General features: G+C 46.3%; 1 protein-coding gene across 13 annotated transcripts in view; it reads left to right on the forward strand.

The window, feature by feature from the left end:
• The window catches only part of MAP4 (microtubule associated protein 4), a 205,236-nt gene that overhangs the window by 59,002 nt on the left and 131,469 nt on the right, over positions 1-14,765 (forward strand). For 12 of the 13 annotated variants that reach the window (XM_053409372.1, XM_053409377.1, XM_053409380.1 and 9 more), the window contains one exon: positions 10,059-10,127. The exons of the other annotated variant lie outside the window; for it this stretch is intronic. In XM_053409372.1, the coding sequence (XP_053265347.1) occupies positions 10,059-10,127 (69 nt within the window). The remainder of the gene's footprint in view (positions 1-10,058; positions 10,128-14,765) is intronic. 13 annotated transcript variants of the gene reach the window in all.

Genomic DNA, 14,765 nt, shown 5'->3' on the forward strand with positions numbered 1-14,765 from the left:
CTCCCAGGTCCTCGTCCGACAACACTTCTGTTGCCTTCTTCTTCTTATTATTATTAATTAAATTTGTATACTACTCTTCATCTGTAGATCTCAGGGTGGTTCACAACATAAAATTAAAAAATTATTGATGGATTGGATGCTCCCTTCATAATATTACCTCCGCGCACCCTTATAATGCATCACAACACATTCTTTGAAAGGAAGCAGCAGCATTTTCTTCCATTGCATCATCTCCCTCTCAGGCCTCGCTTTGCCTCGCCATCCCCTCCCCTTTCTCCTTCCTCCCAGTACCCCAGCTGGTGCCATCCAAGGTCTGTTTCCTCTCTCCTCCCGTTTCTGCAGTTCTTTGGGCACCCTCCTGTCATTGCCTGTTGTCTGGACTGTCACTGTTTCCTGTCTGGCTTCCGCTCTCCAGTCAACTGAGGATGCTTTCGCTGAACTCTTTTCTTTCTGTGGCTCCGCATGTGTTCTTCCTGTGCTTGCCATGCCTTTTATGTCCTTAAACTGAGACCACAGCATGCTTTACACCAGCCCTCCCACCCATGGCGCCCTCCAGGTGTTCTAGACTACAACTCCCACCGGCTCCAGCCAGCATGGGGTGGTTGGCAGGAGTCATAGTCCAAAATATCTGGGGGGCGCCAAGTTGGAGAAGGCTAGAATCATAGAGTTGTAGCATTGGAAGGGACCACAAGGGTCTTCTAGCCCAGCCCCATAATGCTTTGCTCCACTCCATGCAAGTTTATTAACTTCAGCTCATAAAACCCCTGTCTACCCCTTTTTTCCCTTTCCCCCCTTTCCTAAGTTGAGTACAGTAAATAATAATTCCTAACTTCCCCGTCTCCTGTTTCTTCCCTCTTTTTCGGTTTATGCAATAATGCTCAAGGCCCTGTCTTTAGAGAACCCTTATTTATATAACCTTTCTTTAAAAGTAAACATACATCTTGTGTCAGGATGTATAACTTGTCTCTTCTGGTGAGCCTAGCCATGTCTCGCCCGAGAGCGCCTGAATTGCGTCGCCCGCGAGGGAAAATACCTAATATTAGCTTCCAAAACCGAAACAGATTGGTGAGCCCTTGGGGAAGGCGGCCGGGGGTGGGGGGCTCGGGAGTGGGGAGAGGGCAGTGGGGAACTTCAAGGGAAGTGAAATATTGCAGGCTCCCTAGCAAAGCTCTTTCCTTGATCTCTTTCTGAAGGGGACTCCAGTGTTTGCAGTTTAGATTTCGTTTGCACTGTCTCCCTGCTTGTGTCTGACAGGTGAGAATCTGACCAGCTTACTGGGACCAAACCGAAAGGTTTGCAGCTTCATAGCACAGAGTAAGAGGTACAAGATGGAGGGCCTCAGGTGAGAGAGGCTCACAATTGTGTCTAAAGATTTTGCAAGCTGCTAGGAACTGTTGTCAGTTGAAAGGCATATTCAGGGCGCGAAAGCTGGAGTTCATTTCTGCATGCCCATTTGGGCTGCTTTGGCAGGTGTGGCTGCTTACAATGCCAGCTTTTTATGTAGCACTTGAGACGTCTTCAGGTATGTACCCTGCAGTTCTTACAAGAACCCTACAAGGTAGGTCAGTGATATGATCCCCTTGTTAAACAGGCTGGTGGAGATGGTGGGGGCATGCCTAAGGCCAAGCTGTGTGATCATGGCAGGGGGGAGGTCTGTACTGGGGGTTTCCTGGCTCACAGCTCAGTCTCTGCAGTTCTTGTGGGGCACTAACCAGGAGAGGCCAGTTCTTGTTAGTTCTCAGGCTACATGATTTGCCTGTGTCTCCAACTTGGGATAGTGGAATGGGCTGCAGAGAGAAGATAAACGTGAACAGGGTGAAATGAGTTAATGCATATAGTATTTTACGGAGTAGCTGAAACCAGTCTGCATTCCAAATGTATTGAGTGTCTGTCCTAGTAATGGACAGATGGGCTGTTATGTACCTACTTATTATCCTACTTGCTTTGGAAGTGAAACGGACATGCTTGGGGTTTCTCTAACGCTTCAGTTGCAGTCTTTGTGCCCATGACAATTGGAAAAAAAGTATTCTGAAGGGTACAGTATTTCAGGATCTTTAAACTGGTGGCTTCCTGACATTTTCTTCTTCTTTTCACTTTCTTGGCCACCAGAGTAATATCAGCAGGTATAAAGCAATAGGAAAAAATGTTACCTTTGAAAGGCTAAGGGTTTTGGATGATAAGATACCCCATTTTGAGACTTGGACAGACCAAAGAAAGGTTTATCTGGTCGCTCTGGAGAGAACAATGTCTTGCTTGCTTCATCCCTCTGAATTATTTTACTAACTTGATACTGAACCCTTTATTAGATTTATGCTGTCAGAGAAAAGAGGAAGTATGTTCATCTCTTGGTGTGAAGGATCCTGGATGGGGCAAGGGTTGGACTGGGGTGATCTCATTCTTTCTCGGCCTGCTGGTTCTAGAATTTTGGGAACACCTCTTGTGTTCTGCTCTCTTCCTTCTTACTAATTTCCCCCTTTCTTGAGGCAAAATGAGATCAGTCCTGGAGGAGAGAAAAATATGACATCCATGGGTGTAACTATTTAGCTAGGTACTTTTGCCTCTGGTTCTTAATGAGACACCTCTGTTTCATCAGACTTAGGGCTGGGTGGATCTTTGCGGAAATACCTGGTGTATGGCCCTAATAGATGTTGAGATGTTACTTTTCAGGGGCCAGCATTCTTCCAGAGACCTGGCTGCCTTGTCTGGGAACGTAAACTTGTGTTAGAATATTCTTCATTGTGAATCAGGTGGTCTGGAGTGGAGAACTCATAGCCTGCATGTTGCCCTCAAGTTGATTTAATACGGCCTCCAGCACCGTCCAGCTCTCCAAATGCCACACGCCTTCTCTTAGTTATCAGGTCTGGTTATGCTGGCTTGGATGAGAAGGATCGGAGAAGGAAGTGAGAGAGACGACAAGAAAGAGAGAAATGCAGGGGAAAGCTGAAATGTTTTGGGAGGGATTAGCAAGGTGAAAAATGGGGTAGGGGGAGAGGTAAAAAGAGCCCCATTATCTTGCAGGGAGCCATGAGTTGGTGGAGCCCAGAAGTCAAGAAGGAAGTGCAATGTGAACCTGGGAAGTAGGAGGGCTGGTCCTTGCAGGGGCTTACTCTGATGGAGGCTAGCAGGCATCTGTTTTCCTGTGTGGGAGGAAGAGGGGAGCCTTGGGTTTGGGAGCTGGAAGGGATCAGTTCTCTGGGAAATAAGAAAGAGGTGTGTGGGAGAGAAAGTGAGTGAGTGAGTGAGTGAGTGACACACACACACACACACACACACACACAAACTGTATTCTGTGGAATGGTTCTTTACACTGCTGGCTCTGATCCCTCTGGTTACCTGAGGGAATTTGGTCCACGGCACCCAAAAGGTGCCTTACCTGAACATAAGGAGAGCCTGCTGGATCAGGCCAATGGCCCACCTAGCCCAGCATCCAGTTCTCAGAGTAGCCAACCAGATGCCTGTGGGAAACCAGCAAGCAGGATCTGAGCACAGGAGCCTTCTCCCCTCTCCTCCTGTGGCTTCCAACAATTGGCATTCAGCTGTGGACCAGTGCCCCATGTTCAGTTTTGTATAAGAGTGAAGCAGTGCTGGCTTCTGGAACCCATTTTAAGGCTGCCATCTCGGTGTGCCTTTGTGGTCGATCTTGCAAGCTTAGCAACTCATCCCTCCATTTTTATTTTTTACTGATGTTGGGCTAAGTAGCTCATTGCACGACATTGCCTAGGACTGCCCAATGATTGGTAATGGAATATGCAGAAATAGCCAAATTAACAGGGAAAACTAGACAACAGGGCGAGGAAACATTTCAAAAAGAATGGGAAAAAATTACGTCGTATTTAGGAAAGATAAGATAAAATAGTGAAACCAGTAGAATTGGAAATAAACCTCATAACGGAAAAGATTAAGAAAAGTGATGGATAATGAAAATAATATGAAGCAAAATGTATAAGGAGGTTAATATAACTAACAATAGTTGTAAATGAATACAGAGAGACAACAAGAATTGTATAAACAGGAGGATTTATTTGTTTATGGATATACTATGGACAAATACGGGAAATGAATAACAATATACAAAATGGATGAAAATAATGCGATAAAATTATATGTGATATAAAAAACCAGAAGAAGGAAGGAGAGAAGTCAGTTCTTAGGAGCAAGTATAAATGTAAAATGCAACACATTATGTGTATGTGGAGGATGTCACCGGAAAACTAATAAAGATTATTTGGGGTGGGGAGACTGCCCAATGATCTTGGAAGAGGTAGCACTTGAACTCAGTCATCCATCGCAAGAGCCCAGCACTATATTTCCAGCACCGTTCTGAGATGTATTGTCAGGATTGTTTAAACCTGGTGTGCATCTCCAGCTGTTGCTGTTGATGTTGCTTGGAGCTGCATCTGGGAAAGGCAGAAACCAAGCAGAACACACACACCCACACCCGGCAGGAAGAGCACTTCCTTCCTATGCAGAAGCAACCCAGGTTCCATTTGTGACATCTCTTCTTGAAGAACCTTGGGTAACAGGCGAGGGGAAGCTCCTGATCTGAGACCTTGGAGAACCGCTTCCAGTTAGAGTTGATATTTCTGGCCAGATGGGCTGGTGGCCTAACTCCTACGAGGCAGCTGCATGTAGAGTCATAGAATCATAGAGTTGCAAGGGATCTCAAGGGCCATTAACCCAACCCCGTGCAATCCCGGAATAACCCACTGCAAAGAGGCTGTACACGGGACACTTCCCCAACCATTTGTGCAGGCTGCAGTGGGGCGATTGTGTTGTCCCGCTGTCTCGATCCTTAGCAAAGCAGGACTGGCCTTCTGGGGCATTTGAATAGAGGCCTTCTGCTGTTGGACCATCACCTGTGGGAAAAGAACTTGTGCAGGCGCCCCCTTCCGTTTTCCGGCACGCAGTCCAGGCGGGGCTGTAAACAACCCTTCAAGATCTAACCCTCCCATCTCCGCTCGGGAGGGGGTTGTGTTTAACTGAAATCCCTCAGCCAGATTAGGCAAGGCTTAAGGAGCGGTCAGATGGAGTCCCACCTGGACCCGGAGGGCTTGGGCTGGGAGAGGAGGGGCTGCCAATCAGAAATTGGCCAGGATTTCATCTTGCACAAAAGCATTTTGGGGCCACTGTGCATCTCTTCCCTTCCCCATTAACACATCATTGGGACGACATTATTTTTTTTCCTCCCACAGGGATAATAGCCAGCAAGTTGGTCTTACCAAGTGGCTGAACGTCATAATTTGACAAGTGCCGGCTAATCCTCTTACTCCATCCTTTATGTAATGCCAGGGGATTGCTTGGGGAGCAGGCGAAGCCTTGCATCTACCCCTCCTGTCCTCCTGGAAGCCGTGCTTGCTCAGCGCCTCTGCTTTAACCTCAGAAAGTTTGGCCTTGGGTTGGTTCTTGAGGCAGCTCAGATATGTGCTGCCCCTAACTTTTGACGGGGCAACGAGGAGAGATTAACAATGCGTCCCAATAAAGATGGCAGTTTGAACTCTGCACTGACCAGATAAAGTAAGGCAGTTGTCGTGGAGGGTTATCCAATTTATTGCATAAAATGATAAGGCTGTGCATGACGGGGAAAGGAATTGAAGAGAAGAAATTGCACGCCGTAATATTTCCTCACCCCTCAACCTAGCGAGAAGCAGCTGGAGTTGCAGCTTCAGCAGCCAAACATTCCTTACTCTTAAGCAGGAATATTATCCTTTTCTTCCAACACACTTTTGTTAGGGTCTCATTTGTAGAAATTTCCTTTTTCCAAATTTCTGATCTAACTCGGCTTGAACATTTAAAGTTCTCCAGTGCCCAGCAGAGGGTGCTGCTCATATTCTCTTGGCAAACATAAGTCGCAGCGTATCCAAATCCCCATAGCAGAGCGACGACAGCAGCCTCACAAGAGATTGGAAGAATTGAGCAGAAGTGCCTGAAATGTCTCCTTGCGTCTCTCCTTTCCCCATTCTCCGTGCAATAATATGAATCTCATGCAGCCAACATTTATTTTTCCTTGCAGATGTTGGGGCTGGAAGTTTGGTAGAGAGAAGTATTTTCATGCTTGAGATGAAAGATGATGGGTGTCTAACAAAGTGCACTCTAACCTCTGGATGGGAGAAAGACTTTATTCTGCCCATCAGGCCATGGCTTTTCCACCTGGCTTGCCCCCTGCCCCCAGCCTTGGGAGCCTTTCCCAGACCATGATTTTGAGAATAGCAGAAGCAGCTGGGAAGGGAGAAGAGCAGTTCAGGGATATTTTTAAAAAACAATTTTATAAGTTGTTTGTCCTTGTTTCTCTGATCCTAGGTTTTGGGGCATTTTATGCATTGTAGCTTGTGGTTATTTTTATTGATTATCGCTTAGTAATTCTTTATTGTAATTGATAAGTGCCATTTGCTGGTATTTAATTTTATTGTTTACTATTACATTCTAATGGATAATTGAATGTTGCTTTATTTGATATAAGTTGTTTATTTTAAAGTTATTCTGACTTTTTTGTATTGGATCAGATTGTTATTACGTGTGTGATCTTTGCTGTCTTATTTTGCTGCTTCTTCAGCTTGTAAACCGCCTTGCGTATAGTAATACAGAAAGGCGGTACACAAATTGAAAATGAAATGAAATGAATTTTTCATGGTGCTCTCAAAGAACTGGCACATAGCTTGCTCTAGTGCTTGAGACTGAAATTGGTAAAATCTCCGTCCTTGGAGACTGGTGATTCAAAGCTGCATGCTTCTCAGATCCTGAAGGTAGCATATAGTCATCCCATCTAGCAGCCATTGATCGCTTTATTCTCTCTGAATTTCTCTAATCCCCCTTTAAGAATGTAAGGGGTCCATTGGTTACATAGAAGCTGCCTTGGACCAAGACTTCCCATGGACATCTAGGTGGGCCCTGTGTGAACAGGATGATGGGCTAGATATGGCCTGATCCAGCTTCCAGGCTGCTTCAGACCTGTTGGGAATGATCATAGATGTTTGGTTTCCCCCATCTCCTGATGAACCGCCCTGTGCTTTGAAACCTGTTGGAATTGGAACTTTATAATTTGAATTAATACACCCATCTCCTGTGCCTGCTGGGTTTTCCATTTTATTCCTCTTTCGCCCAGCCCATTCCCAGTGTAACATATTCTGCAGCTTGCCCCTGGCGTTGGGATGTATGTGCTGGGACTGAGGCATGATGACTGATCAGTGGCTATTGGATCAGAGTATTGAAGGACACAGCCTCATCCTCAAGCGACCAGCCTTTCTTTAGAGGTCTGGCTGCGGCAAGACAGATCCGTACTCTGCACTGCCTGGTTCCCCTTGAGGCATTTTCTTTTGCAGCAGCAAGAGACGGGGCGCTGAGCAGGCCGAACCATCTGTCCAACTCTCCTCTGGCGGCCTTTATCGCTGTGCCCTTACGCGTGAAATCATGCGGCTGCACGTTTCCGAGGCATGCCTTTGGGGAGGGGGGAGTGATTAGGCTTAATATATTGGCCCCATCTTCCTCGCTGAGGATTATCTGTTTTTTAGGGCGTGCTGTGGCTCTAAGGGTTGTTTATATAAAAAAAACCCCAATCCTTTGATCCTTTAGCCAGATGTAAGTACCATCTAATCATTTGGGCCAGGATTACGGACTTTGGACATCTTGGTTCGTTTTGCGCTCTTAAAAACCAGGTTCTTAAAATAAAAGGAGTTTTTGGAAGGGGTGTGTGTTTCTGCGTTGGGAGGGGAAGGAAAGCTAAAATGTTTAAATGCTGCGCAATGTGCAGGGAGCCAGTACTCCAAATTGCAGAGACAGAAGGCAATCACCACCACCTCCGGCTCAAGTGCTGCAAAGTTGTGGGCGGGGAGAGCTGTGGGCAGCTGTGCTGAGCCACATCTGGCCTCATGGACAGTGGTAATGGCCCGGTTGATTTCCATTTAACCATGAGCTGAATCCTTTTGTGCAGGGAGCCTCACTCCTCTCGGTTAGCTTGAGGGGGAATTGTAAGCGAGAAGAGCGAAGGGAAGCCCCACACCCCTCTGGGAGACGGGACGGAGCAAGCTGCCTTCTTGGGGCCTGTTTTTCATTTAGCTCTTGTCTGTGCAGCTGGGGCTGCTTTTTGAAGACAGTTGAGTCCTTTGATGGGGTTTCCTCAGCCCTGTTCTGCAGATAAGCTGTTTTGATTTATGCAAGCATCCCTGTTCCCAGATGCTGTCGTGCAGGAAGGAGTCTTCTTCCCCGTTGGAATAGCTGGATTAGATCTCCGCAAAGCCTGTTTTCAGTGTGTGTAAAAGCATCTTAATTTATGCGAATCCAGCTCTTTAAAGCCCTTGAAATGGCAGTGCTGTGTGGCACCAGCGGGGAGCTCGCTTTGCCACCTTGTAAATTCAGCTGCTTGATGTCCCTGAGAAAGAGGCAGAGGCATAGCTAGGGGGGTCGGGGGGCCCTGGGCGGCACACCGTGGGGGGCGACACCGCAGGGCCTGTGGCACGCCCAAGCCACGTGTTTCTCCTGCCTAGCTACGCTGCTGGAAAGAGGCGGCTGGAATGCGACCAACCCACTTTGCAAAATGCACTGTTGGGGACACCTGAGAATGCTGGAGGCGACAGCCTCTTATCGGAAGCCGCAGCCCTTTTGAACACTGGCTGCCTTTGTGGGGGCCATCTCTAGAGGCAGCCAAATAAGGTCACCTTCCAAAAGGTGCACATCAGAGGAAGGTTTTAACAAATCTCTCTCCCTTGAGTTTCCCTTGTCAGGTGTGTAAACCTGCCTAGTACCACACTGCCATCTGTTCCCTAGCTTTGTAGGGAAAGCTGAGCCAAGAGAGATGAATGTTGCATATGTGCCATAGCGGCGCAAGCTCCTGCTTTGGTTTTGCAGCAGGAAGATCTGCCACCAATAAGCAGTGTTTGAAATTAGCCAGGAGCCAGGCGCATTTTGCTCCTGGCCTTTGACCGCTTGCAACCCAAGTGAAGATGTCATCATCTAGAGGTGGGATCATTGGATCTCGACTATTTTCACACACTAATACCCCATGCTATAGAATTCTAGCGCAGGAACCTGTTTCCCTATAGTTCTTGGACAACCACTCCCATCATCCATGGCCATTGCGCCATGCTGTCTGGACCATTCGGGACTCCAGCTACACTTGGAAGGCCACAGCCCCACCCCCACTTTAAATTATCTGTTTTTACTGCTTTGCTGTATTTTGAATTGTTTTCATTTGTTTTTAAACAGTACGCCACCTTGATATTACTTTTGCTCAGAAAGGCAGGATGTACTTAAGCAAGTACTATGCTGCTGTTCCTTGTATTTTTAACTTCTTTTCTGGCTTTATTTTAATCTTTGTATTTTTGTGCTTTAAAAATGAATTACAAGCCATTTGCAAGCCAGTCACGGTGCTGAGGTGGGATAGACCTTCACAAATCCCCATATTTAGGCTCACAGGCTGCCAGTGTTATAAACCAGCCAGGTGTGTTTTGCTACTCACACAGGTCCAAATGTGGCCACATGGAGACTTCTGAATGCTAGGTTGGAGACTGGGGAAAGCAAAATATCACCTAGAAAAGGATCTGAAATATTTTCCTTGAAGCTTGATTTTGTTTTATTTGATGTTTTAATGTCTTATAAACCGCTTTCAGATTTCTCCTTTAAAATATAGCGCTATAAAAACAAAATTAAACGAATAACAACAACAACAAATCCCACTGCAAAAAAGGTGCCTAGGCATTCCATTGTGGCAACAGTAACCCAGGTTTAAGCTGCCATTTGGTGATAAGATTATATATCTGAGTTTCTAACCCTGCAGGTTGCTACAGAACGTGCAGCACTTTCTCCCTTGCTCCTTCCCTGCAAACTACTTTGCTGGGCGGTGAATACAGCCTGCCCCTATGGAACTGGGTTCAAGAATGACATGGCTGGCTACTGGTAAAAACAGCTGGCTACCAAACTCAGTCAAAAGTTGCAGAGAATTCCACACCCCTTTACAGGGAAGTACACTTGAAGAGGCTTATGCAGTCTGAATGTTAAAACCCCGTGAAGAGTGAAAATGAAGGCAGTGAGATTCCTCCCAGTTGATGAGACTGTGTCTGTCTTTTTAGGTACGTCAGCGACTGGACCAGCTGCTGTGGTCGAGAATGGCGACCATGGAATAGAAGGCACCAGGAAGGGTAAGATTTTAATGGCCCTTATTTGTCCATCCCTTGATGATGTAAGGGAAATATTGGAACCACGTGGGCTTCTTCCCTCCTATCCAAAAACCCCCCAGTCTCTTAGCCATAGCTGCTGAACAGTACACAAGGCAACCTTTAATACGAACAGGCATCACACAAAAATGTATGGCATCATCAAACATCTAAGGGGAACCTAGATTATATCCCAAGGATTAAAACATTTCTGGAACTCTAAGGTACCTGAACCAGATTCTGCATAAAGATTAATGTTGCCCCCATACATGCAGAAGTGAATATGTCACACCCTCTGCACAGTTCAAAAGTTGTTATCAGTATAATCTAGGTGAGTCCTGATGGTGCCAAATGCATTTTGGCTTTAGCAGTCTTCAGTGGCGTTCTTTTCAAAAGAAGCAATGCTTTCTGCATGAGTCCCGGAGGGCAGTGGCACTTAATGCATTAATGCTGCAGCAGCCTTTTCAGACACAATAATCTAAATTGATCTATATGCTGAGCCATATCTCCAAGACTGTAGCGGCATACAAGAGTCCAATTATACACAATCTCAAGCCTTATTTTTTCCTGAAACCTGCAACTCCTATCTTTGGACGTGAGTGAGATGTATACCTTATTCATTGGTTATATTAAAAAGTTCACTTACAGCTTCACTTTTTGTGCTTTTGTTTAGTAGTCAGTGAAGAGGGTCTCTCTCTTTTTGGTTTGAGGTCTTCCCTCCTAGTCATTGGTCCCTGCCCAGGGACCTAAGATTAGGGCTTTTGTGTGTGTTTATTTTAAGCATGGGATTATATCCTTCCAGGAGCTCATTACTTGATGTAACCTTTTCCCTTTACTGCAAAGTGTTGTGTTTGTCTTGTCCTGTTGCTAGCGTTTTGTGAAAGACTTTTCTGACCCCCGTAGGAGTCCCACAATCCAGGAAGTTCTTCCTCTTCTGCTCTTCTGCTTCAGAACAACTTTTGTAAATCAGCTTAGAAAATGCCATTGAGCATGAAGATGTTTCCAGGAGGCATGTCGTGGGCCTCACTGCCTCCGATCGCTGAGAGGTGTTGGGTTCAAACTGGCTTCTAGTGTCCCATTAAGAAGGATGCTTTTAAAATGTAACTCAGGCTGAACTCAGGATTTCTTCTGTGCTGTTGAGTCACTTCCATCTCCGCCCCCCACCCCGCTGCAAATTGGGAGGGTGCCTATTCAATGTGCAAGGAGGGACCTCCCTTAGAAACAGCAGGTGCTGTTCACCTGGGTGCGATTATGAACTCTTAAATCTGCTTGTGATCTGGAAGACGGGTATGCAGGCAACCTGCACATCCATGCCCTCTTTAACATTTTGGCTTGTCTAGTGGTTCTTTTTTCCATTATTTATTTTAAGGATTGATTTATTCCAACGTATTTATGCTGCTTCTCAGGGCAAAGCCCTGCCAATGTGGGTCACACAAGACAGTTAAAACAGAGCACCATTCTTTCAATATAAGTAGTGCAATCCAGTTCTAAAAATAAAAAAGCAGCTGTTTAAAAGACAAAATTAGGCCCACTTTATTCCAGCTGTTCACTCCTGCTTCAGAACTCAAGTATCTTGTGGGTTCAGATCAAGGACTATCTAGTGATGCTGGCTGGAGCTGATAAGAATTGTAGCCCAGCAACGTCTCAAGGGCATATTGGCTACCTCTCTAGTCTTCCACCAACTAGTCGTGGACACCAACTAGATGACTTCAAAGGCAGAGAGAGGCATGGAGGAAAAGGCTAACAATGGCTACTAGCATTGCAGGGGGTTGGACTATATGACCCCTGGAGTCCCTTCTAACTCTACAGTTCTGTGATTCTATGGCTTATATTTCTACCTCCAGTTTCAGAGGCAGTATGTCTCTGAATAGCCATAGCTGGGATTTGCAAGTGAGGAGAGCCCGATTCCTCCTTGAGGGCTTCCTGTAGATGTCTGGATGGTCACTGTGAGAACAGGATTCTGGACTAGGTGGGCCATTGGCTTGTTCCAGCTGCAGGGCATCTCTCACATTCCTATTAGGCTTTCCCAGCCTGGTGCCCTCCAGATGTTTTGAACCACTCCCATCAACCTCAGCCAGCACCGATGGAAGTTGTAGACTAGCAATATCAGGAGGCCATCGGGCTGAGGAAGGCTGCACTAGATTGCCCATTGGAACATTGGCTAGTGGCCTGCTAGGGGAAGACCATCTACTTCATGCCCGCCTGATACATTACATGCAGAAACAGTGGACCCTGAGGATCATTGTTGCCTATGAACTTTCCACTATTGGCTACCCAGAATAGCAACTCCTCTCTGTAATGCATTCACATCTCTGGAATTCACAGACTTGTAATTATAAATTGTGATGAAATCCTTGTAGTCTCTGTGGCTTTCCTCTGTTTCCCCAATTTTTCACACCGTCAACCTTTTCATGGAAGCCTTTTGCTTATATGAACAGTTCCTGAGCTGGTCTCAAAGCCAAGTAGGAACCCAAAGTGTCGGGTTAGCAACCCACCTCCAATCACATTGAACTCCTCTTCAGGCAGGAATAAGAAGGGCAAAGCTGTACTGGCAATAAATGCAAGGATGAAGGTCTGGCTGGTGCAAACTGTCCATCCCCTGGCTTGAATTTGTTTAGCAGCTGCTGCCCTTGTTCTGCCCATAGAATTCATGCACCCAGCTGCCTAAAAGCCTTCTCTCCACCCCACCCCAGTCTAAAGAGCGTCCCCCACACTGGCACTGCACACGTGCCCCCTGCCCATCTCCAGCAGTTGATGGGCAACCTGAGTCCTTCCAGAGATGCTGTTGGACTTTAGTTCCCATCATCCCTAGCCGGCTTGTCCCAGTGATCAGAGATGATGGAAGTTGTGGTGTAGCAACATCTGGAGAACCACAGATTTCCAATCCCTGATTTAAACCTAGATGAGCTTGTGCTTCCTTGCTTCATTTCTTTAGGAGCGTTTAGGTGCGGCTATAAATCATCACCCTCACATTTTGTATGTGTGTCTCTGTGTTGGGAGAGGGCTGCTTATGGTGTCCCGTGTGCCGACTGAAGATGGGTGCTGGCATCTCAGTCCTGCAAAGCTGCATTGTTCCAAGCACAGTGAGAGATTCTGGATGCGTTGTGCGTGGTGCTGATGGAAGCCACCCCCCCCCCCGGCAAGCTCTGGATTCGTTTCCCGCCTTGCACAGCAGGGCAAAGACCCACGCATTGAGAAGTTCAGGCAAGGAGAGATATTAATTTACAGTTTGCTTATTTTAATGGTTTACACAATACCCACCATTTCAAAACACACAAAGAGAAAAAGAAACAAAAATTAAAACACATTAAATCTATCTGCAGAGCTAGCAAGGTAGCAGTATCTAGCAATGCTACCTCGGAAAAGCTTGCCTTGAATTAAAACCATCTAAAAGAACAGATTGTTGGCGCCATCCTAATTTTAGGAGAGGTGATTATAGAGCTTTCAAGGCTGCATGCGCAGAGAAAGATGCGCAGGCGCTTAAGAGTAAAAATAAGGAAAATACAGCTTTTCTTTGAGTAAAACACATTAAATCTATCTGCAGAGCTAGCAAGGTAGCAGTATCTAGCAATGCTACCTTGGAAAAGCTTGCCTTGAATTAAAACCATCTAAAAGAACAGATTGTTGGCGCCATCCTAATTTTAGGAGAGGTGATTATAGAGCTTTCAAGGCTGCATGCGCAGAGAAAGATGCGCAGGCGCTTAAGAGTAAAAATAAGGAAAATACAGCTTTTCTTTGAGTAAATATTTTTAAAACCCTGGCAGCCTGCTGGCTTGCTTTTGCAGCATTACAATGGCTTGGCATGCGCTACATAAATCATTCTCTGCAGATTGGAGGGAATGGCTGCAGAGGTTGGAGGTGAGTAGTGAAAGGGGAGATATTTTCTTGAGGCAAATATCTGCCTGGGGCATCTTAAGGGACCAAGATAGTTCAGAAGATGGTATGGGCGTGGCTCCTCTTTCTGCAGTCGTATCTGCTGTCTGTGTTAGTCTACAGCAGAAATGAGGGGAGGGAGATAGATGTTTGCGGTTGTCCTCATGTCAGAAGTGATGCATTTGAGACTACCCACACAGGAATCGGGAGTAACTATAGGCTGCATGGTTGTCTAGCTGCATAAATTGTCTCAGGGCCCAAAATAGGTGGCTTATGGAGAAATAGAGTAGGTCAAGTCACCTGGGCCTCAATACCTCTTTGTGATGGCAGGATCATGTCTTAAATCAGGCTTTCCAAGCTGGGCATCTCCAAATGTTGCTGGATTCCCAGTTCCTGTTAGTCCTAGCCAACATGCCCAATGGTCAGGGATGGTAGGAGCTGGAATCCCCGAACCTCTGGAGGGCACCAAGTTGGCAAAGACCGCTATCTTCTAGAATTGCAGAAAGCCCATTTTAAAAACACAGTTTTTAACCCCTTTTGGTATGTAGTACCATGTGTTATGGTAGAAGAATCATAGACTCATGGAATTGGAAGGGACCCTGGTGACCATCTACTCCAACCCCCTACAATGCGAGGAACGCAGCGTGACTGCGAGGGTGTGTTTGCACCATGGCGTTCAGGCTCAGTGGAAGAAACCCAGTCTAGGAAGGGCAAGAGGAGCTCCAGCCCCCTGTGGAGCGTGCCAGCTGT

This window comes from Podarcis raffonei, chromosome 12 (assembly GCF_027172205.1).
Source record: "Podarcis raffonei isolate rPodRaf1 chromosome 12, rPodRaf1.pri, whole genome shotgun sequence".
In the NCBI taxonomy this organism is placed as follows: domain Eukaryota; kingdom Metazoa; phylum Chordata; class Lepidosauria; order Squamata; family Lacertidae; genus Podarcis; species Podarcis raffonei.